Genomic DNA, 23,740 nt, shown 5'->3' with positions numbered 1-23,740 from the left:
GCCTTCTGAGCTTCTTGGATGCCGGTGCCACTGCCTCTGTATATAGACGCACAGGTAACACGTTTCAATATGCGTACAGTTATGCACATGAGCACTGTGCGCACGTGTAGTTTTGCGCGCGTCTATATTGGATGCGCACAAGTTGGGCGCATTGGCCATCTCACCTGTCCTGCATGTACCGCTGGTCGAGAAGGGAAGATGACGCCGATGCCCCCCGCACATAAGATGGCGCCCCCGAGGGTCTCCATGTGCCTGGACCCCAGCCCAACCAAGGATGCTCAACCAGATCGGTGCTCCCTTTTTATCTTGCAGGAAGAAAAAAAAATGTAATCTGTACGGCAATCCGAGCCCCGGAGACCTTAAAGTTTTCAGCTTACCTGGTTTTGGCGCTTACTAATCGTGTGCCGGGACGGGAAGCGGGCTTTACCTTCACCGCCATGCTAGGTTGTGCACCCGCTGCCTTTCAGTCACTCTGGGGGCTAAGTCCACGCCAGGAACCAGCTACCAGACCAAGGCACACCTCTGAGGAATATCGAAAATCACCTCAGAAATTCTCAACTGGGGGAGGGACCCTTAGGTATCACCACAGGAGAGTGGGGCTCGATCTTCTTTAAGGTAAAAAATATTTTCTTCTTCGTTGTAATTCTTAACACTATTCTAGTGTGTGGGATAGTGTCCGCATCTGTTAAGAGACAGAGAGATACTGAAGAGCTGAGCTCACTGCAGGGATATATCTAGGGTGAAGTCAGCTTTGAAATCTGACTCAGTCTCCCATCTGCTAACAGAAGAGCACATAACCCACTGGTCCTGAGTCCATCTGGCTACACGCTAGGAAAATGCAGTTTGCCTACATAAAGTCGGCTTTCTGAAAACTGCTCATGCAGACTTTTAGCAGCAGCGAGAGGAGGAGTTCCAGAGGGTGTATTTATGTGGGGGGGGGGGGGGGGGGGGGGGGGGGGGGGGGGGAAGGACAAGCACAGGCATAAATTGTTTATCTGGATCTATGCAGGCACTTTCCCACCAAACGTCTGCCTGCACACAAAGGAGGTGCAGGTGACAGCATGTACTATGTACCGGTGGCCAGTTTCAAAGCAAAAAAGTACTCGTGGACTTTCCCTCTCAAACACTAGGCAATGTCCAGAGGTAAAGAGGTACGTGGCCATTTTTGAAAATTGCCCCCTTGATGTGTACCACTGAACTCAAGGGCCCTGATATATACTACACCCCAGGTCAAGGCACCCAACAAAAGCCTCCTCACATTACGGCAAGATCACGCCACCACCACGTGGGTTGCCAATGTTTGCCCCAATGGAGTTGGTTTGGACTTGGTCCCTTGTCAGCCTCTAATTAACTTAAGCTTTCGTCCCAGTCAAGTCACAGGGTCCATGGCCAGCCCCACGGCCTAGAAGTGATGCTGTGCACTGCCATCGAGGAGATCTGGATTTAATTCCTAGATCATGCTTCTGATCCTTGGCCTGGCAAGGCAAGCTGCAGAGGCAGAACTCATTGCCCCCAGGTTCCAGCCTGTGCACAATAGCAACACTCACAAGCAAGACTCAGAGAGCAATTATCTATGGCTGCAATGGATGGGATACTGAAGAAGAGTGAAGAAATAAATTAGAGGGTAGGTGGACCCACAGGCACCTCATGGCATCATTGCCTTAGACTGGGCAGGTTTCAATTGAAGCGGAAACCCTGGACCAAACACACACAAAAAATATATATACAGTTTTAGTTATATTTTTCGTATTATGGATTAAGTGTAATGATGATTTTGTTTGGTGTGTTTCTGTATTTTTGGTTATCTCTGCTGATAACTCGGCAGAGGCGTCTAAACGCCATGTTGAGATCCTGAAAGATGTGATTTTTCATCCCGGATCTTTGAATATGTTGCCGGTAGTAAAGAGAATTTATACATCTGTTTCCCTTGAAAAAGACTCTGTAGAGTTGAAACATGGCCCATGTCGGGTTGGATGACCACATTTGGCTAAGTATTCTCTACCTATTGAAATTTTGGTAAAAAGCCAGTTTAGTAATTTTTAAGATGCTTTGCATTAAAATTGGTTGAAATTTATTAAAAATAAAAATTACAATAGTTATTTGATAAATACATCTTAGAAAGACATGAGACAATAAATAATTAAACAATCTTTGCTCATAAGGCTGACTACTGCCTGGGGCCCATTGAGGGCGAGAGACAGCAGATTAAACCTGTTTTTGAGCACATGCTGATGATATTGTCTCTAGTCTAATCTATATTTCTTGTGGTAATAGTTGAAACACTATTTCCCTCTCTAAAGTCTGTCGCTTTCGTTTTGAGTGATTAACTGAGAGGTGTTTGCTTCTGATTTGTGATCATATATTTAAAACATGCTTTAGATATCAAAATCGTTTAAAGAGATAGATAGATAGAAATAGATAATATTTTGTAGGGTTTTTTTTTTTCTCAGCTCTGAATATGTTTCTAATAGATTGTCACTTATTTTGAATTCAGATTGCCAAAACTGGTGGTTTTATATGAGAACTCTTCATAACAGATACCTAACAGCCGTCATAAATTGCCACAAGGTGCTTGATGGCTTGTATGATAAAGCCTAAATAGCACTGGGCTTGTCTAATCATAGGCTGTGTAGATTCTAGATATTCTCCTTACGGGGCTATATCAAGGAGGCAGGCACTGTATATTATGAAAACACTAATGCTTGCACTTATCTCAGTCCACAACCCTGGAAATTGTATGTGCAGTCCCAAAGTTCTTCCTCCCACATACAATTTCCAGGGTTGTGGACTGAGATAAGTGCAAGCATTAGTGTTTTCATAATATACAGTGCCTGCCTCCTTGATATAGCCCCGTAAGGAGAATATCTAGAATCTACACAGCCTATGATTAGACAAGCCCAGTGCTATTTAGGCTTTATCATACAAGCCATCAAGCACCTTGTGGCAATTTATGACGGATGTTAGGTATCTGTTATGAAGAGTTCTCATATATAGCTGAATTTATATGTTTATGGTTTTCTCCTATTATTTCAGCTATTTTTGGGTCATTTATAGTGCTATTAAATATATTATCAGCAGAGATAACCAAAAATACAGAAAACGCACCAAACAAAATCATCAACACTTAATCCATAATACGAAAAATATAACAAAAACTGTTTAAAAAAAAAAAAAAAAATCACTGGTAAAAATTACTACGATCAGAAATTCCATCCCAAAGAACCATCAAAACATGAAATCCATATGGTCATCCCACTACTGACATAACATAACTCACATCATGCAGTTGTAAAATGTGCTCACAAATCAGCTGGATATCTCCAAAGATGAAAAGTGGAACGTCACAAGAAATAGAAGAGTCAATCTTCAATTCCTATCAGATGTCAAGCCAAAAGCGTTGAATCCACAAACTAAAGAGATCTTCACAAACTTTGAAATCCAAGAAAATGAAATAAACAAGCCCCAGATGTCTCATCATAGGCTGTAAGTTCATGCCTACCGTCTATCTAATGTGTTAAAGGAGCATCTGTACAAAGAATGCTTAAAATTACTACGATGCTTTTCAAGGAACATCTAGTTTTCCCAACATACATCAAAGCACAGTTGTCAGAAAATATTTTATTATTTTGTGTTTATTGATAATTACCTATATTCAGTGTAGTCAGTAATCAACAGGCCATAAGAGAAACGAAGGCATTAATACCCATATGCCTTTTCTGTTTTCAGAAACCATAGCACTAGTCAAAGCCTCTGCTGGATACATTCCAGCCCCCCCCCCCCGCCCCCCCCTCCCTCCTTCCAAACCTTGAAAAGCTAATTCTTTATCTATAGTGGAAAAGGAATGTTCAAGGTTTGAATTTTATGGCCTTGGGCAGCCTCAACCATTTGGTTGCTCAGGCATGTAAAAGTCCAATTCCTTTAATTAAAATGCACATGGCACTTCCTAGGATAGGAAGAAATATGTAATCACTTATCTCTCAACTGTTAGAAGAAAGAAAAAACAGTAAGAGTTTTTTGCCTGGCACTGCATGAATGAAAGGAAAACAGGCAACATTTTAATAGGGCAAGAAAACTCCTATATTTTATTTTTCATATCCTGATATTAATTACATTGTTTGAACCTTTTCAAGGTTTCAAACCATTTTCTTCAAAGGCTAAATATTGAAGTACTGACAGAAATAATACAGTTGCCCCAGATTAAAGGATTTTGGGGATTATAAAAATAGGAAGCAGACAAAGGAAGGGACAACTGTGACTTTGGCTTTTTCCTGACACGTGAAAAGCTGAGAGAGACAAAGAGCGGGACCGCTTCAGATATCTGGTAGATATTTTTATTTTTAGCATATGAGAACCTGTATTAAACGAATTGCTATTGTTTCTAAATTGGCATATATATTAGAAATGCATTAGTTATTTATTTAGAAACTTTTAATATACCGATGCTCAAGATAATTATCTTATCGTACCGGTTTACAGCATAACAGGGGATAACCAAAACGAGTAGAAGGAAGTTACAAAAAAACAGGGTGTTGCAATTGGAGATAGGAGAGCAAGGAAGAATAGGCTAAACATAGTGTTAATATAGAGAAAACAATAAGTAGATTATAAACTTAACTTGACAAGTAACCAAGTAGGAGATCAAACAGTTACTTCTTCGGGGTGCGTAAATCTACACAGGATTGATGGTGGTGGTGTTAAGGGTTGGAAGGGAAATGACGGGGTCAGGGCGGGGGGAGGAAGAAAGAACATGGTGTGTGAAGGGGGGGGGGGAGGGGAGGGGCTGCAAATCTATCGGGGTGGCTTGCCTAATAATAGGTAGGCGCCGGAGGGTAGCCAGAGTTACCGAAGTTATAATGTAGCAGAGTAGAACTGACAGGGGGATTATGAATTGGTTAGGGGAAGGCTAGTTTGAAAAGCCATGTTTTCAGTTTCTTTCTGAAGGTGAAAGGGCATTGTTCCTGTCGAAGCTCTGGTGGTAATGAGTTCCATTGGGAGGGACTGGCAGTGGACAGTGCACGTTTCCTAATGGAGGGGTGAAGTGAGGATTTCGTGGGGGGTTCGTGTAGAGATCCTTTATATGCCGCTCTGATCGGTCTTGCAGAGGAGTGAAGGTTGAGCGGAATTTTGAGTTGGAGTGTAGATTGAAGGTAGATGGTTTTGTGGATAATGGTCATGGTCTTAAACAGGATTCTATAGTTGATGGGAAGCCAGTGTAAGTTTATGAGGATAGGGGTGATATGGTCTCTTCGCCTGGAATTGGTTAAGATCCGAGCTGCGGCATTCTGTATCATCTGTAATGGTTTAGTTGTGGAGGCAGGAAGGCCGAGGAGTAAAGCATTACAGTAGTCAATTTTTGAAAACAGTATGGCCTGGAGGACTGAGCGGTAATCATGATGGTGTAAGAGGGGTCTGAGCTGTTTTAGCACATGTAGCTTATGGAAGCATTCTTTTGTGGTATTGTTTATAAAAAAATTTTAAATTCATTCGGGTGTCTAGAATAGCTCCTAGGTCTCTCACGTGGTTCACTGATGGGATGATGGGGTTGCAGTCGTTAGGAGAGATGAAAAGGAGCTCAGTTTTGGAAGTGTTGAAGACAAGGTTGAGGCTGGAGAGGAGACGGTTGATGGAGTGAAGACAACTGTTCCAGACATTTTGGGTTTCGGAGATGGGAATCAAGATCTGCATGTCGTCAGCATAGATGAAGTGGGTCAGTTTAAGAGTTGATAGAAGCTGGCAAAGGGGAAGCAGATAAATGTTAAACAGTGTAGGGGAAAGAGATGAGTGGCAGAAACAGGGTGGGATTCTTTATTGTTTATTCTGACCTTATAGATCCTGTTATTGAGGAAAGATTTAAACCAGCTGAGGGCGGTGCCAGAGATGCCGATGTCCGAAAGTCGGTTGATGACAATTGAGTGGTTCACGGTGTCAAATGTTGCTGAGATGTCGCGTAGAGCCAAATAGATAGGATTGGCCTTTATCTAGGCCCATTAGGATGTTGTTTGTAAGCGAGATTAGAAAGGATTCCGTGTTTAGGCGTTTCCGGAATCCGAACTGGGAAGGGTAGAGAATGTTGTGGACATAGAGGTAATCTGAGAGTTGATTGTTGACTACTTTTTCCATTAGTTTGGCGATAAATGGTAGATTGGCAATGGGCCGGAAGTTAGCGGAGTTATCTGGATCCAGGTTGGGTTTCTTGAGTAGAGATTTGAGTGATGCAAGTTTCAAGGAGTCAGGGACAGATCCTTGGGAAAGGGAGCAGTTTATAATATCTGCTAGAGGCTTGGCTATGGTGTTGGGGATGGTAAGTAAGAGTTTAGTGGGAAATGTGGTCAGAAGGATGGGACGAAGGCTTCATGTTCTTGAATATGGATTCAATTTCATGAATTTAATTCATTTATTAAATTTAAATTTAATGAATTTAAATTTAATGAAATAATGGATTCATTAGTTAAATAAAAATGTCGTTAGTTGATATATATTTAATCTTAATATCTGTCACCATACTAATGGTTTTCACACTGATTGTAGTGTATCGTTTGATGAAAATAAGGTTTGAACATCGAAATGTTTCTTAGAATCATTTAGAGATTTTAAGATTGATATTTTTCTTTATCTGAAATAAAGAAAATATTTATACTACATATTGTCTGGTTTTATTTATTTATTTAAGTTCTTTTAATATACCGATGCTCAAGACAAGGTCTTATTGTTCCAGTTTACAATAAACAAGGGGGGGAAACCAGTTAACACAGGAAGCGAAAGTTACATTAAAACAGGGAAGTAGAACACGGCTGTTTGAAGAAAAGGGATAGATTAACAATTTCTATTCTAAATGTATAGAAGAGCAGGTAAGCAAGGAGCGGTTGCTTATCTGGTAAACTTAAATACAAATTTACATAGTGGAGTTCAATTGAAAAGTTAATATACGTGAGCGGTTCTAGAATAGCAGATCCTTAGTGAGGCTGAAAGAGGACTCAACCGAGGGGTGAGGTCCTTGCAAATACCATGGGTTTCCTTCAGCGATAAGCTTGGGCGAAGAGCCATGTTTTCAATTTTTTTCTGAATGTGAGATGACAATGTTCCTGGCGTAGGTCTGGTGAGAGAGAGTTCCAGTGATGTGGTCCAGTGGTTGATAGCGCTCGTTTTTTGATGGAGTTGTGTATAGTGGAGTTGCTAGGGGGAACCTGGAGGGAGCCTCTGTATGCAGATCTGGTTGGCCTTGATGAGGAGTGTAATTTGAGGGGTATGGTGAGTTGCAGAGAGGATTGCTGATATATGGATTTGTGAATGATGGTCAGAGTCTTGTAGAGTATTCTGAAGTGTATAGGTAGCCAATGTAGTATTTTTAGTATCTGTGTGATGTGGTCCATCTGGCGAGTGTTTGTAAGGATCCTGGCTGCTGCGTTTTGCAGCATCTGAAGAGGTTTAGTGGAGGAGGCCGGGAGACCAAGCAGGAGAGCATTGCAATAATCAATTTTTGAGAATAGTATGGCTTGAAGGACAGATCTGTAGTCATGGAAGTGAAGGAGAGGTCTTAATTGTTTTAAGGACCTGAAATTTATAAAAGCCCTCTTTTGTGGTGTTGTTAATGAATTTTTTTAAGGTTCATTCTGGAGTCTAGGGTGGCTCCAAGGTCTCTCACTTGACTTACTGATGGTATATTTGTGGTGCTGGCTAGTGGGTTAATATCGTTGGGGGAGATGACCAGAAGTTCGGTTTTGGATGTATTGAGAACCAGGCTGAGGCTCGTGAGAAGGATATTAATAGCGTGGAGGCAGCTGTTCCAATAGTTTAAAAATGTCGGAGATGGGATCCTTGATGGGGATTATGATCTGCACGTCGTCCGCTTAAATAAAGTAGGTGAGATTGAGGTTTTTGAGTAGTTGGCATAAGGGGAGAAGATAGATGTTGAATAGGGTCGGGGAAAGCGAGGAACCCTGGGGTATTCTTTGCTTGGACGCTATGGGGGAAGATTCTTTGTTGATTATTTTTACTTTGAAATACCTGTCGCTTAGAAAAGATTTTAACCAGAGGAGTGCAGAGCCTGAGATGCCTATTTCCATCAAGCGGTTGATGAGGATTGAGTGGTTAACTGTCAAACGCAGCGGAGATGTCTAGAAGAGCTAGCAAGTATGATTGACCTTTGTCTAGGCCCATCAGGATGTTGTCCGTTAATGAGAGGAGGAGAGATTCTGTGTTTCCTGAATCCGAATTGTGATGGGTGTAGAATGTCGTGAGAGTCCAGGTAGTCTATGAGACGAGAGCTGACCAGTTTTTCCATTATCTTGGCTATAAAAGGTAAGTTGGCGATTGGGTGGAAGTTTATAGGGTTGGATGGGTCCAAGTTGGGGTTTTTTTTAAGTAGGGGTTTCAGGGAGGCTGTTTTTAAAGCGTCCGGGACTGTTCCATGAGTGAGCGAACAGTTTATGATGTCGGCCAAGGGTTTGGCGATGGTGTTTGGGATTGCGAGAAGGAGTTTGGTCGGGATTTGGTCTATTGGGTGCGAAGCGGGCTTCATTTTCTTGATGATAGATTCAATTTCCAAGGGTGATGTAGGATCAAAAGATTCTAGAGACTGTTTGTGAATCATTGAGTAGTGGTTTTGGTAAGGTGGAGGCTGGTAGTTTAAAGTAGAATTGGAAGTTGATGGCGGGATAAGTACATTTTTGATTTTGTTATCAAAGAAAATTGCCAGCTCAGTAGATTTGTTTTGGGCCTCTTCTTCTGGGATGATAGGAGGAATAGGGGTGGTGAGTGCTGCCACATATGAGAATAATATTTTGGGGTCGTATAGGAATCCGTGTATTTTTTTTGGCGTAGAAGTCCCTTTTTGTGCGAAGAATGGTGGCCCTATAATATATCATTGCCGTTCTGTAGGAGGCCTGTGTGGTAGGCGAGGGATCCTTCCTCCAGCGTTGTTCTTTGTGTTGTAGGTCTTGCTTGAGTTTTCTTAATTCTGTAGAAAACCAGGGTTTTTTTGTTGGTGCGGGCAGGGTTGATCTCTTTGGATGTTAAGGGACATTTTATCCGCTGCTGAACGGGTGATAGTTAGCCAAGAGTTCAAAGCATTGTCCGGATTTGTGAGATCCAGGTTAGATAGGTCCTTGGTAAGGGTGTTGTTGAGGACTTCCATGGAACATGGTTTTCTGAATTGGATCGAGGATATAGGGATGTTGGTGGTCGTTTTTTTTTTTTATGGATAGTTCAGCTTCTATCATTGAGTGATCTGACCATGGGATGGGGGTACAGGAAGGAGGAGAAGTGGGCGAGATTGGATCATTTGTAAACATTAAGTCCAACGTGTGTCCTGCTTTGTGCGTGGGTTTATTAATAATTTGTTTGAAGCCCATAGCTAGGAAGGAAGAAAGGAGGGCTTCACAATTGGCGGATGGGGAAGGGGAGTCAACATGAATGTTGAAGTCTCCTAGCAGGATGGCTGGTGAGTTTGTATTTATGTGTTTGGCTACGAATTCTATGAGAGGCAAAGGGTCGGATTCTAGGAGCCCAGGCGGGGCATAGATAAGACAGATTTGGAGCTGGGTGGATTTGAATAATCCGATTTCAAGTTTGGTCGCAGATTTAATTGGGCGCTGGGCTAGTCTCAGATCTTTTTTTGCGGCTAGCAGTAGTCCACCCCCTCTTTTTTTGGCTCTGGGAATAGAGAAAAAGTCATATAGTTGTGTCGGTAATTGATTGATTGGGGGTGTATCTGTTTTTCAACCAGGTTTCAGTGATTGCACACAGGTCCGGTTGGGTGTCCAAGAGGTAGTCGTTGAGCAAGTGGGATTTATTTTTTTTTTTGACATGGATTGGGCGTTGGAGGGTTTTATTCTAGTGCATGCTGTGCTGCATTAATTATTGGTTAATAAAGTTCTGGAGTAAAAGAAAACACATCTCTGAAATCAAATAATAAACTTTTTGTCTATAAAGCAAGAAGGGTAGAAAAAGGAGATAGGATAAAGGGTTTACATCCAAGCAGGATCCCCTGGTAAAAAAAAAAACAAACCTTTTAATTATGCTAGTGGTAAACCCCAAAATTTAAATCTCTCTTTTTTTTCCCCCACACAGTGACATCAAAATGACAGACACCACCACATAAGAGATGTCTTCAAATATTACTGCTCAGTTGCCAGAGGGTGAACAAAAATGCAGAAATTACTTACCTGATAATTTTGTTTTCCTTGGTGTTGACAGAGGGACTCGGGACCAATGGGTTATGCTCCCCTGCCAGCAGATGGAGACTGAGTCAGATTTCAAAGCTGTCACCCTAGATACACCAATGCAGTGACCCCAGCCCTTCAGTAATCTTTTCAAAAGCTACTGTGGACATACTATTGAAAAAAATCATTTAAAATGGATAACCGTAACTGTACTCAACCAAATACTGAACCCCAGTAAGAATATAGATGCCCTGATTTAGGGAATGGATGATGGCTTACCTGTAATCTCTTAGAATCTATATCCACTTCATGGGCAAATCCTTGGCACCGTTCTTGGGTAGCTGTGGGCAGGATGCTGAGTCCATCAGTCTACACCAAGGAAAATGAAATTATCAGGTAAGCAATTTCTCTTTTTCATAGTGTATAGCCAGATAGACTCAGACTCAGGACCAATGGGATGTACAAAAGCTACTCATGATCAAGGAAGAAGGCTGCCCGCAGTCCAGTTAACACCGCTCTTGCAAAGGCTGCGTGCTCCTGGGCTTGAACTTGGAGAAGAAGTGCAAGGAGGACCACTTTACCTCTCGGCAGATGTCAACAGGAGACAGCAGTCTAGCTTCCGCCCATGAGACTGCCTGAGCCCTAGTGGAATGAGCTTTAAGTTAAAGGAGTAATGGCTCTCCTGCATCCACACAGGCTCCCGTGACCACCACCTTAATCCAGCGAGCTATGATAGGCCGCGAAGCCAGTTCGCCCTGCTTCCTTCCACTGTGAAGGACAAACGGGCAATCAGTCTTTCGGACCGGTTTTGAAACTTCCAGATACCTCGCCAAAAGCCTACTGACATTCAAACAAACAGAGGAGATGGTATTCTTCTACATTCTTGTGCTTATCTAGGGATGGCAACAAAATGGACTGATTCAAATGAAACTCCAAGACTACCTTGGGTAAGAAGGATGGAACGGTATGAAGCTGTAAGGCTCCTGGAGTCATCCAGAGGAACGGTTCCCGATACAATGCGTATAGCTCAGAGATGAGACTTGCTGAGCATATAGCCACCAGGAACACCGTTTTCAGGGTTAATAAACGTAAGGAAAGACTGTGTAGTGGCCGAAATGAGGGCCCTGCCAAAAATTCCATTACCAGATTAAGATTCCACAAGGGAACCCGGAGGTGCTTCACCCCTTTCAGAAAACGGACCATGTTCGGATGAGCCGACAGGCGGGTTCCATTCACCTTGCCCCTAACACAGGAGAGAACCACTATCTGGACCACCAAGGAGTTAAGGGTCAAATCTTTATTCAAGCTACCCTGCAAGAATTCCAGAATTGGAGAAATTACTTACCTGATAATTTTGTTTTCCTTAGTATAGACAGCTTTGAAATTTGATTCCGTCTCCCATCTGCAATCAGGAGAGTACAATACCCATTGTTCCTGAGTCCATCTGGCTACATGCTAAGAAATAGTGGGATTTTGACCATCTGAGGGAAAACACCGTGATCTTTGCACCAGACCTCAAATACTTTCCAGATCCACACATACGCTAGGGACGTAGAGAACTTCTGTGCGCGGAATAAGGTGGCTATTACTGCCACCGAATATCCTCGCTTCATCAGGCGAGCCCTCTCAAGGGCCAGACCATAAGACAGAGTCAGATCCTCATGAAGGACCTCTCTCTGCTGTAGCAGTCCCTGTGATGAGGGAGGCAAAGTGGGGTCTCCACCAGGAGTCTCCGCATGTTCGCAATCTCAGGCGCCTAGGCCAATCGGGAGCTTCTAATAGGACTAATCCCCTGTGGTGCTCGATTCTGTGAATGACCCTGCCCAGGAGGAGCTACAGAGGGAAGACGTATAGCAGGTCCTCTTCCGGCCAGATCTGAATGACAGTGTCAATCCCCAGGGTTAACTGATCTCTTCTCCAACTGAAGAATAGGGGAACCTTCGCATTGTGAGATGCGGCTAGCAGGTTGATGGATGGGAGACCCCAATGATCTACCACCAGCTGAAAGGCTTTGGCTGACAATGTTGCACTGTCCAACATTAAGCAGTCCACATGGACCCTGGAGTATGTGGCTGAATTGTAGACACAAACTAATGAGAAGTGGAGATGACGAGTGGTATACAAAATGGTTTAAGCTACAAAGATCGATAGTATAGGCTATGAAAGTTCATGGAACCTATTCTTAAATAACTCAATAACTGAAACTTGGAGAGATTAAATCAACATATCCATCATTTATTAACAGTTGCTTGTAGAAATATTTTTCGGTCCCCCGACATGGACCGTGTTTTGCCACATGGGCTGCGTCAGGAGGGACAGAAGCCCAGAGGTTAAACTAATAACAAATGGAAAAAAGAAAGATCAAAACAATGCTGTAGTGAGGAGCCATAAAAACAACAAGGACGTCAACAATGCAAGAAAATATAAAAATAAAACATTCATAACACATATAAATGTGACTATATAAAAATTGGATGACTAACAATTGTAAATAATATAAATAATGAAAATATAATTGTACAAATGTAATCAGACAAAAGTATGATTGACCGTATTATAAATGTTTTATGTTTATATTTTCTTACATTGTTGATGTCCTTGTTGTTTTTATGAGTTCCAATATGACAGCAGGGAGAGTTGAAGTGGTCGCATGTATGCCCTCATCCATGGCACTACTTCCAGGGTTGCCGCCATCAAACCGAGGACTTGAAGATAGCTCTACACCGGTCGGGCGTATCGTGTTCATCAACAGACACACTTGGGGCATCAACTTCCTTATCCGCGTGGTCGAGAGGAAGACCTGCTTGGCGTCAAACTAGACTCCCAGATATTCCAAGGACTGGGAGGGCTTGAGACTGCTTCTGTCCAGGTTTACGACCCGAGTTCCTGAAGTAAGGAGGTCACCCTGTTGGTCACCCAGAGACTCTCTTCCATGGACTTTGCCCGGATCAACGTCATGCAAGTACGAGTGCTGCAGAATTCCCTCTCTTCTCAATACTGCTGCCAGGACCACCATAACCTTATTAAGTGTTCTTGGGGTGGTGGCTAGGCCAAAGGGCAGTGCCCAGAACTGATAATGGCGACCCAGTACTGCAAAGCATAGGAAATGTTTATGTTCTTGCCGGATTCGAATACGTAAGGGAGGTTAAGAACTCTCCTGATTGTATGGCCATTATCAGGAGCGTAGGGTTTCCATGCAGAAATGAATCACTTGTAGATGTCGGTTGATGCTCTTGAGGTCCAGGATGGGGTAAAAGGAGCCTTCCTTCTTGGGTATGATGAAATAGATGGAATAATGCCCCGTATTTTTCTGGGGTGCAAGTACTGGGATTATAGCCCTCATCCTGAGGAGCCTTAACAGGGTAGTTTCTACTCCCTGTTTCTAATGCTGGAGTGGCAAGGAGATATGATGAATATGTTCCAAGGAGTGCTGCGAAATTCCAGTGCTTATCTTTCTCGTACTAACTCCAGTACCCATTTGTCCGAAGTGATCTCGACCCACTGTTGGTAGAAGAGGGACAGTTGACCCCCTATCTCCTTGTTATAAGGGTGGGTCGGCAAAACTTCATTGGGGGGTTTGGGACGAACCTGAACCAAAGCCTGACCCTCTTCTGGTTGCCGACTCTGGAAGGACAGAGACCTCCCAAAGTCTAAAACCTCTGAAATGTCGAGTTTCTGTAGGAGTGAAAGTATTGGGAGCCCCTGGATCAACCCCTCAGCGAGGGGTGCTGTAACTGCTTTCTCTTATCTTCTGGTAGCCAAGGTACTGGAAATTCACCCCATTTACTGGCCAGCTTTTCCAATTCACTTCCAAAGAGGAGTGATCCTTTAAAGGGCATCTTTGTGAGATTTGCCTTGGAGGTTGCATCTGCTGACCATACCGCAGCCATAGCTGTCTTCTGGCTGCTACCACTGAGGTATGGACGAGGTCAGAGCCCACGTTGGCTAAAAAAGCAGCAGTGGGTTCCATAATCACTCTGAAATTCGCCCCCAAGTCATCCACGAAAGAGCTACCAGGCCACAACAAGAAGCAATCTGTAAGGTCATTGGTAGTGGTTCAAAGGCCTGTTTAAGGATGGACTCCATCCACCTACCGTGTGAATCCTTTAAGGCCGCTCCTCCCTACACTGGAATAGTTGTTTGCTTAGAGACGGCACAGACCAGCTCATCCACTTTAGAGAAACACAAATGTTCTCTCGCTGCTGGAGCCAGAAGTTATAGGCGTTCTAACACATATCCTGCTTTAAAACTTGCTTCTGGGGCATCCCATTCCAGGTCAATCAACTCCTGGATGGCTTCCAGTACTGGAAAGTAGCAAGAGGCTTTCTGTAGGGAAATCAGAATGGGATTCTTTGGTTCTGTTAGAGTCTGCCCCAGGAACTCCCAACATCGAGGGTCTGGGAAACGAGGGCCAGCAATTTGTCTCTATGGAAAAACCGTAACATAGTCAGATATATATTTCTAAACCAGGGGTGAATTTCCCCATCTTCCACGGATTCTGGATCCTCTTCTTCTTGCGTGCCATCCAGGTCCCTGCCAGGGATACCCTTGGTGAGTCGAGGCATGCCTCGAGGTCTGCCGATAGGACTGGGAGAGGGAAGGCTTACCGGCTGAGGTTCCATCCGGACAGGGACAAGTGAGGTAGTAGACTGCACCTATACGAAGGCTTGAAGACCCTGAAGAATTCAACCCAAGAGAAGGCAGCCACGTCCATGCCCAGACCAGGAGGTACTGGGGTAGGTGCTGTTAAATTTCCCTCTACCATGGATGACCCCCATCCCAGGGTTACTCAGATCCGGGGTATTTCCACTTAAGGCTGTGGCTGACCCATCCTCTGAATGGGAAGAGTCGGGCTTAGCAAAGTCCATGGAGGCCAACTCTCCTTGGGCTTCCTCACAGTGCTGACATAAGCAAGAATCCAGGTCGGACTATGCAGCCCTAAAATGACAAGCAGCACAGAGAGAAAGGCACTTATGTTTCTTTGCTGCCAGAGACATTGGCAACTGTAACCGCGTGGTCAGACAGCTCGCTCTTAAAATTCTATGCGCACATATTTCAGACACCTACGCAGGCCGCAGTGAAGTGCACACACAGCCTATGCGCCTGGCTTTACTTGTATTCTGTGCCTAGTAGGTTGAATGCATATGTAGGCACAACGTTATGCGCAGGGTGCATGCACAGAGTAGCCACACACTGCACATACCGAAGCTCTACGATGGGCAATACAGGCACAAAAACACGTGCAAGATGGCGCTTCCGCAGCCTATCACAGGATTGGGATAGATGTCGGTATGGCGCGCCAGGCAAGGAGACTGGAAGACGTCTTACCAAAACCCCTCCAATGTTTCTGAATCATTAGGAAATCCTCTTTTTTCTTTTTTTTAAACTTACCTGGGCTCAGCGCTTACTGGCTGAGTACAGAGATGGTCTCCAGCTGCAGGGGAGAGAGGGCTTTGTCCATCACCTCCACCCGTTGCCTTTCAACTGCTTCAGCAGCAAAGTCCACGCCAGGAACTGGCCACCGAACCAAGGCACACCTCTGAGGGATCTTGGAAATCACCTCAGGAATTCTCAACTTGGGGAGGGACCTTTAGGTATCACCGCAGGAGAGCAGGGTTCAATCTTTTCTCCAATTTAAAAGTAGCATTTCTTCTTCCAAAAGGTACAGCAATCCCCATAGGGAAAGCATGTTCACATCTGTTGGAGATGGAGAAATACTGAAGGGCTGAACACCCTTCAGTATTTCTGCAGGGGTGTATCTAGGGTGACATCAGCTTTGAAACCTGACTCAGTCTCCATCTGCTGGCAGGGGAGCATAAAACCATTGGTCCAGAGTCCATCTGGCTACATGATAGGGAAACAAAAAAAAAAAGGACACATTCCTGGAAGAAAAGTCCATTGATCATTATTAAGGTGGAGTTGCAGAAATCCACTGCTTATTCTTGGGATAAGCAGTATGGAATCTACCCCTTGGGATCCTGGCTTGGCTACTGTTGGAAACAGGATACTGGGCTTGATGGACCTTTAGTCTGACCCAGTATGGCAAGTCTTATGTACTTACTTCATAAAAAAAATTGGGTGACCAGAATGTTCTCCTTCATCCGTCCATCTGGGATGATAATTATTAATATACACTTTCCTTATAATACCGATCCACCCTTGTCTCTCTATATTAATGCAACATAAATCTAAGACAGGGTATCAATTTCTGCTCACTAAATACAATACTCATTTAATTCTTACAATACATCTTTTATTAATTTATCTGTTTTTTCAACCATATAAATACCACATTGAATAGTGATCCTTAATTTTTCTGATATTTTAAAACTCACAATCATTCATTCATCTCAATTCATACCACACACCATTCATACACCCCTCAACCATATCAACCAATAATCCCCAACCCCTTTAAACATGAAACATCAATATTGCACATCAATTTCTTAAATTGTATTTTCTCATCATCAATCGAAGAATATTCTGAATCATCCACCACCTTATTCACGTATTGCCGTTGTATTTGCACTTGCATAGGTCCATTGTCATTCCTGATTAACTCTGTTCGTGTCCTGCACTCTTATAAATAATATTCCTGAGTCCGTTTCTTTCTTCTTATGCAAAGATTGTAGTCCTCTTTTTATAGAAATCGCATTTGTTTTCATCAGACCATGTCCCGTGTCACCGATCTTGGCAATGCCCCACTCTCTTATAGATTATATATCAAAGTCCATTTCTTTCTCTTGTGCAGAAATTTATAATCTTATCCCACCATACCCCTTTGCCGCCTGCATCAGGGGACAGTTCACACATGGACTCAACATTCCCAGTAAATCCGAATGTCAATGTGCCTCTCAGTTGAGCATTCAATTCAATCTTATGAACACTAATTTTCATGGAAAATCCGAATTGTGTTCTATTCTCATCTCTACATCTCAGACGCTCACTGTTAACAATGATACTTATCAAACCAAAAAGAGCATTCCTGTCTGCGGGCGTTCTAAAAATAGATGTAACAATTCCACCATCCATCAACTTAATCCTCATATCAACAAATACATTTCTGAAACATATGACGAAAAAGCAAATTGTAAATTTCAATCACTTGCGTTTAGAAAAACATGCAACCATTTAAAGGCTAGCCACAGTATACATTTAGTCAATAAACTGAGCCATACTGCCACATGGGTACGAAATAAAGAAGAATCAACCCAGCGGTTTTTATAAAGTATCAATGTTTGGACCGGTGGTTTGGTGTTACGTGTTATAAAATGTTTGTATGAAGAGTCTATGAAGTGCTGTGATAAGGTTGGTAGTTCATCTCTTTTTTTTTTTTTTTTTTTTAGATCTTCTGAGTATTTTTTATTTAAACAAAGGTTTATATTTTAAATGCTGTATAATTCTTTAGTTAATTGCTCCCCCTGAAGCAGCCCCCTTTTGGGTGAAACAAGGACCATGTCAGGGGTTTTTGATGCTATGAATACAACATGAAGAGCCTATGGTGCAACATCTGGGCTTTTTTTGTTTAAGATCTCCATAAGCTTGGGGACTCAAGGCTTTGGACTTATGTTTGAAGAGAATTAGTGACCGACTCTTCTATTTCTGTGGCCTTGCACAGCGTTCCCTGGAGATTTACATCTTTGGAGATATCCGAGCTGATCCGTGAGCAAGTTTACAATCCTTCAGGATACTCTGATGTGGAAAACAAAGCTCAAACATAATCAACCAAGAGCAGAAAGAGACCTGCACTGAACCTCAGGCAGCAATCCCTCAACTCACCTGTCTGACAGTGGCAACCATCCGAGTCATAAGCATAATGCTGGCAGTCTCCGGAGGGTAATGGATGCTTCTGTCCCAGGAGAGAGAGAGATCATCAAATATTTATCTAAGTGACAATGGTCAGCATAAAGAGCATTTCCTGCCAGAGTGGTTGAAGCCTCAGGAAAAAACTGTTAACCAAGAAGGAACGAATGCCTAGCAAAACACCAGATTCCAAGGTCATTTACTGCACATTACCAAGCCATAAACGTTTTGTGCTTTCAGCAATCTCACCAACATTGGGGGGTTTCTGCAGCATTCAGTCCTTCAGAGCGAAGAGCTCCCGCCTCTGCAGTCTGGAGCAGGGGGGTTCCCAAACCCTGGAACTTGTTCGGCCAGCTTGCCATGCTCTTCCTTCATATAAGCTGCATTCAGCTTAGAGAGGAAGCTTCCCCACTCCCCCAGGACAGCAACAGAAAGATTGGCATCCAGAAATTGGCTAGAAGGTCAGGCCTCACCAGCAGGAAAAGACGACGTAGGAGCCTCACCCACTGAATGGCACCGCCTGTGGGGGAGGCCAGGCCCCCACAGTGTTAAGGGCAATGGCGAGTGAAGCAATAGGAGAGGTGGTGTGGGAGGGGTTAGAAGCGAGTGAATGAGAAGGGTGAGTGAAGGGAGGTGGGAATGAGAGGCATGAGAGGAGGAGGAGGAGGAGTGCCGGATGAAAAGGAGGGGAGAGTGGGGTTCTCAGAAATGGGACAGAGTTGCCAACTTCTAAGAAATATAACTGGCATTTTATCTGCCACACCTCTGGGAATCTTCTTCCCTCCCATTCCACAGCATTGCAGGGAACATTCACTCATTCCCACCACTCACGCTCTGCACTAGCCATTTCCCAGGATGCATCACTCTCTGTGGATCCCATGCTCTCCACTCATCTCCTTACAGCCACCAGCTAGGGGCTCAGCCAAGCCTCGGAGAACCAACAGACTCAATCCATAGGAGGTCAAGGATAGATCTGTGCTTCACACACAGCACCACCCAACCTGGATACCAAACCAGAGACCACCTTCCTCCTCTTATCAATACTCTATTTTAAAATATGCATCTAAGCCGCACTATACAGAGGTGATCTAAGTTAGGTTTACAGTGTTATTTGCTTAACTTGCTGGTACTGAACTACTCTCACTAACTAGTCAGGAGCAGACAAGATATTTTCTTATGCCAGTAGTGTGTGCTCCTACCTCCAGGCATCCTGCAGCTTGTTGATAGGGTTTTCAGGGTCCTCCTTGGAAGGTCCCAGGCACAGAGTCTGGTGGTACTGCTCATAGGCTGCCTTCCGACACTCGGCGCTACAGTACTGCACCTATAGGTGACAGCAGCAACACTGACACAATGTAGCTCTCAGGCACAACTAACAGCAGCACCAAGGGGACGGAAGATGTCGGCTACCAATGTTGGTGCCTTATCTGTCTGCCAGCTTCCGAGAAAGAGGGCAGAACAAGCAATGCTATTACTACAATCATCCCAACACAGTTCAGTACCAAGGCATGGGGGAGAAAAGTGCTTTTATCTTAGGAAACACAGAGTCAGGGGAGAGTGGAATTTCAATTCAAGAGTCTCAAGGGCTAAAACTTCTTAAGCAGCAATTGCTGTTTTAAAAAAAAAAAAAAAGAAAGAAAAAAGTCTGTGTGCTCCCAAGTCATGTGTTATGAAGGGAAACTGCTGAGCCAAGCCTAATATGGCAAGAGCAGCTCCATGGTTTCTTCTCAATGATCCCTCTAAGATGCATGTGTGCACAGCTGCAAGGCATACCTCCAACATCCATGTTCTCCCATAAGCCAGTGCGGCGGGAGCCCCGCCCTCCATTATCAAATGTTCTGCACTGTGTTAAAAATAAACAAAAAAAACCTCGCAGGCCAGCACTTTCTGGCTGCTGATCTCAAGCATCGTACGAAGCACCAGCCTGCGAGTTTTGAACACGTTTTTGCTTGTGGTGTTGGTGGAGTGGTCACCAGCAGCAGGGCATGCTCCCGCCTCTCAGTGTCATTAGCTGAACGAAACAGGGGAAAGGAGGAAAAGGGTGGATGAATGCTAGAAAAAAAAAAAGACTAAATGAAGGAAAGAGGCATGGAGCAGATGCTAAGAAAAGGGGTGGATAGGGAAGAGAGGGAGAGAAATAGATGGAGGGATAGGAAAGGCGGCACTATCAAAATGAGGGGGTGATATGGAAATGAAGAAATAGGAGATGGGAGGTGGAGTGGATAAGAATCAAAAGTTACAGAAGGATAGGAGAGAGCTAAAAGACATGAGAACAGAAGGGATGTCAAAGGGAAGAGACAGAAATTGAGAAAGATGGAAAGAACAAGAGAAAAAGGAGGAGAGAGAAGGAGCCTGGGTCCCTGGTGGCAGCAGTGCTAGGGTCTGTAGCACTACAGTAGAAACAGCACATAGAGGGGAAGGGTGAAAACAGCACATTCCCTGTACGTACCAGGATCAGTCCAGTCCGTGGGTTATGTCCCCAATCCAGCAGATGGAGTCAGCCCAAAACTCTGAGGGGGCGTCACCATAAGTACTACTACCCCCTCTGCAGGAGTTCAGTATCTTCTGACTCCAGCAGATGCGAGTAGTGGAATCTGGGCTTGCTCCCGATTGCCTATAACCTTCTTCCTTTACTTCTCTTGTTTGGGACTTTATTCTCTGCTCTTTGTTAGCTTTATTTGCTTGGATCAAGTTGGCCTTCATTTAAAAAAAAAAAAAAAAAAAAAGACCAAACTTAATTGCTTAATTGCTCCATTTTGGTTCATTTTGTATTTCTGACTCCTGTTTCTGCTATTCAATGTTATTTTTTTATCTTGTTATATTATATTATTATATTGTTTATATTGTTTTATTGTATTTCCCGCCTGAGTTCTTTGTAAACCGGCATGATGTGTTTCACGAATGTCGGTAAATAAAAGTTAATAAATAAATAAAATAAATAAAATAAATAAATTGGGGAGGCGTGGCTTCTTTGTTGTGAGTCTCTGTCTCTCTCTTTCTTCTGTCCCGGCGCCTGTTGTTGCTTCACCGGGGTAAGTTGCATTTCTTCTCTGTTGGTATTTTTATTTTGCAGCTAGGTTGGACGCGACTGCCGGGGGCACCGGCCTCCTAGCGGCCATTTTTGCGTTTCCACGTGGGCTGCAGCGGGGAGCAGGGTGATCACCTCCAGCGGGTTGTGCGGCCAGGAAGGCCCCCCCGCGGCGCCGTTTTGTTCTTCGGCGGGTAGTGCAGGCCATCCGGGCCCCCCCGCAGCGGCGCTCCGTATCGCGGGGGGCCCCCCCCCCCCCGAGGTTACCAGGGCGTTTTTGGGCTGCCGGGGACTGTTTTTGCTTTTTTCACGATCCCGATGCCGCGGCCGGCGCGTTGCTCGGCCTGCGGCAAGCCTGGATCGCGCATCTCGAGGGAGGGGATCTGCGCTCGGTGCCTCCCCGGGGGGGAAGGCATGTCGCGGCCCCTCACTCGTTTTTCTCCTCTGGCAGCCTTGCCCGGGCGGCGTGGGCCGGCCCCATCCCCATCACTGGCGGGAACGGCGGCCATCTTGCATGCGCTCCGTCCTGAAGGAGCTCAGGCAGCGCAGGGGGACGGGGAAGCCTCTGAGGGCTCTCCCCCGAGCTTACTACCAGAAATAGATCCGGAGGAAGACCCGCAGGGGCAGTGTCCCCCGGGGCCCCCAACAGCGGATGTCCCCCCGATTAGGCCGGGGTTTTCACCGGAGTTCATCCGCCTGATGCACACAGCTTACCTTCAGGACCTGGCTGCTCCCGCGGAACCGCCACCACCCAAGCTGCCGCGACCTTCGTCCCTCTATACGGCCCCCCCTGCTCCGGCGGACGTGGGGGCCTCACAGCTCCCCGTCCCCACCCGGCTCCCTGTGGGCTCGGGTGGACCTGGGTCGGCCCCAGTTTCCCCTGGGTCGGACCCTGCAGCTTCGGGACAAGGGGACTCCACTTCCGAGGGGGAGGATCCACGGACGCTGCGCCTCTTCCAGCGGGAAGAGCTGGATGATCTAATCCCGCAAATCATTCAGGGGTTGGATCTCGATCCTCCGCCGGACCCGCCGGCTCCTGTTGCGCCAGCTGTCGTCACTTCCTCAAAGAAGGGGGATCCGGTACTGGCAGCCCTGCGTCCGAGGGCTCGGGCTTTTCCCATTCACGAGTCGTTCCTGCAGCTTCTCACCAGGGAATGGGATGCCCCGGAAGCTGCCCTAAGGGGCAGCCGCGCCATGGAGAGGCTGTATCCGCTGCCGGAAGATTTTCTGGATCTCATCAAGGTGCCCAGGGTGGACTCCGCGGTGTCGGCAGTCACGAAGAGGACGACCATACCGGTGACGGGTGGAGCGGCGTTAAGGGATATGCAGGATCGCAAGTTGGAAGTCTTCCTCAAGCGGGTCTTCGAGGTCTCCGCGGTGGGGCTGCGGGCGGCGATGTGCAGCTCGCTTGCCCAGCGGGCCAGTCTTCTCTGGGTGCAGCTACTGCTCACGTCTCAGGTGTTGCCGCCCGAGGAGGCCGCCCAGGCGGATAGGCTGGAAGCAGCGGTGGCATACAGGGCTGACGCCTCCTATGATCTGTTTAGGGTCCTCGCCCGCTCCATGGCCTCGGTGGTGGCGGCACGTCGTCTCCTATGGCTACGCAACTGGGCGGCGGACACGTCCTCCAAGTCGAGTCTGGGTTCCCTGCCATTCAGGGGAAAATTCCTGTTCGGGGAGGATCTAGACCAGATCATCAAGTCTCTGGGGGAAAACGCGGTCCATCGCCTGCCGGAAGACAGATATCGCTCCACCAGGGCATTCCCGTCCTCGCGGACCAGAGCCAGGGCGCAAAGGCGCTACAGGAATTACAGACCGGCGGCGTCTCGGCCCGCTGCTCCCAGGTCTCAGCCCTGGTCCCGTTCCTTTCGCGGGCGACGCCCAGCGCGTGCCACTCCCACGGCGGGACAGCCCTCGCCCAAGTCCTCTCAATGATGTTCAGCTCGCCCACTCCGCCGTCCCCCAGATTGGGGGGCGGCTGGCGTTCTTTTACGAAGAGTGGGCGCGGATCACCTCGGATCAGTGGGTCTTGGACACCATAGGACACGGCTACGCGTTGGAATTTGCCCGCGCTCCGAAGGGACGGTTCATCTTCTCTCCCTACGGCTCTGCCATCAAGCGAAGGGCGGTGCAGTTGACGCTGGACAGACTGTGGGAGATAGGCGCCATTGTGCCCGTACCCTCCGGAGAGGTGGGCTCGGGCCATTATTCCATCTACTTCGTGGTACCGAAGAAAGACGGTTCCTTCCGGCCCATACTGGACTTGAAGGAAGTCAACAAATCCCTTCGGGTGGTCCGGTTCCGCATGGAAACGCTACGTTCGGTGATCGCAGCGGTACATCGAGGGGAGTTCCTGGCCTCCTTGGATCTGACGGAGGCCTACCTTCACGTCCCCATTCGCCGGGAGCATCACCATCTGCTACGGTTCAAGATTCTGGATCAGCATTTCCAGTTTGTAGCGCTTCCGTTCGGATTGGCAACGGCCCCGCGCACCTTCACCAAGATCATGGTAGTCGTGGCGGCTGCCCTTCGGAAGGAGGGGATTCTAGTCCATCCCTATTTGGACGATTGGCTCATCCGAGCGAAGTCTTTTCGGCATGGACAGGCGGCAGTGGCCAGGGTGATAGAGTTTCTGCAGTCCCTGGGATGGGTGGTGAACTTCTCCAAGAGCTCCCTCGTGCCCTCGCAGCGCTTGGATTTCTTGGGGGCGACCTTCGACACCCGTCTGGGCGCGGTTTTTCTACGGCAGGAC

The 23,740-nt window shown here is 45.9% G+C and overlaps 1 protein-coding gene across 2 annotated transcripts in view; it reads right to left on the bottom strand.

The window, feature by feature from the left end:
* Positions 1 to 23,740, bottom strand: part of SMYD5 (SMYD family member 5) — a 102,748-nt gene that overhangs the window by 53,331 nt on the left and 25,677 nt on the right. For both annotated transcript variants that reach the window (XM_029594617.1, XM_029594625.1), the window contains exons 4-5: positions 19,166 to 19,287; positions 17,943 to 18,012 (exon numbers count right to left, since the gene is read on the bottom strand). In XM_029594617.1, the coding sequence (XP_029450477.1) occupies positions 17,943 to 18,012; positions 19,166 to 19,287 (192 nt within the window). The remainder of the gene's footprint in view (positions 1 to 17,942; positions 18,013 to 19,165; positions 19,288 to 23,740) is intronic.

The sequence above is a fragment of the Rhinatrema bivittatum genome, chromosome 1, assembly GCF_901001135.1.
Source record: "Rhinatrema bivittatum chromosome 1, aRhiBiv1.1, whole genome shotgun sequence".
Taxonomy (NCBI): Eukaryota; Metazoa; Chordata; class Amphibia; order Gymnophiona; family Rhinatrematidae; genus Rhinatrema; species Rhinatrema bivittatum.
Note: the sequence above shows the minus strand (reverse complement) of the source record. Positions and strands in the feature narration are given on the sequence as shown.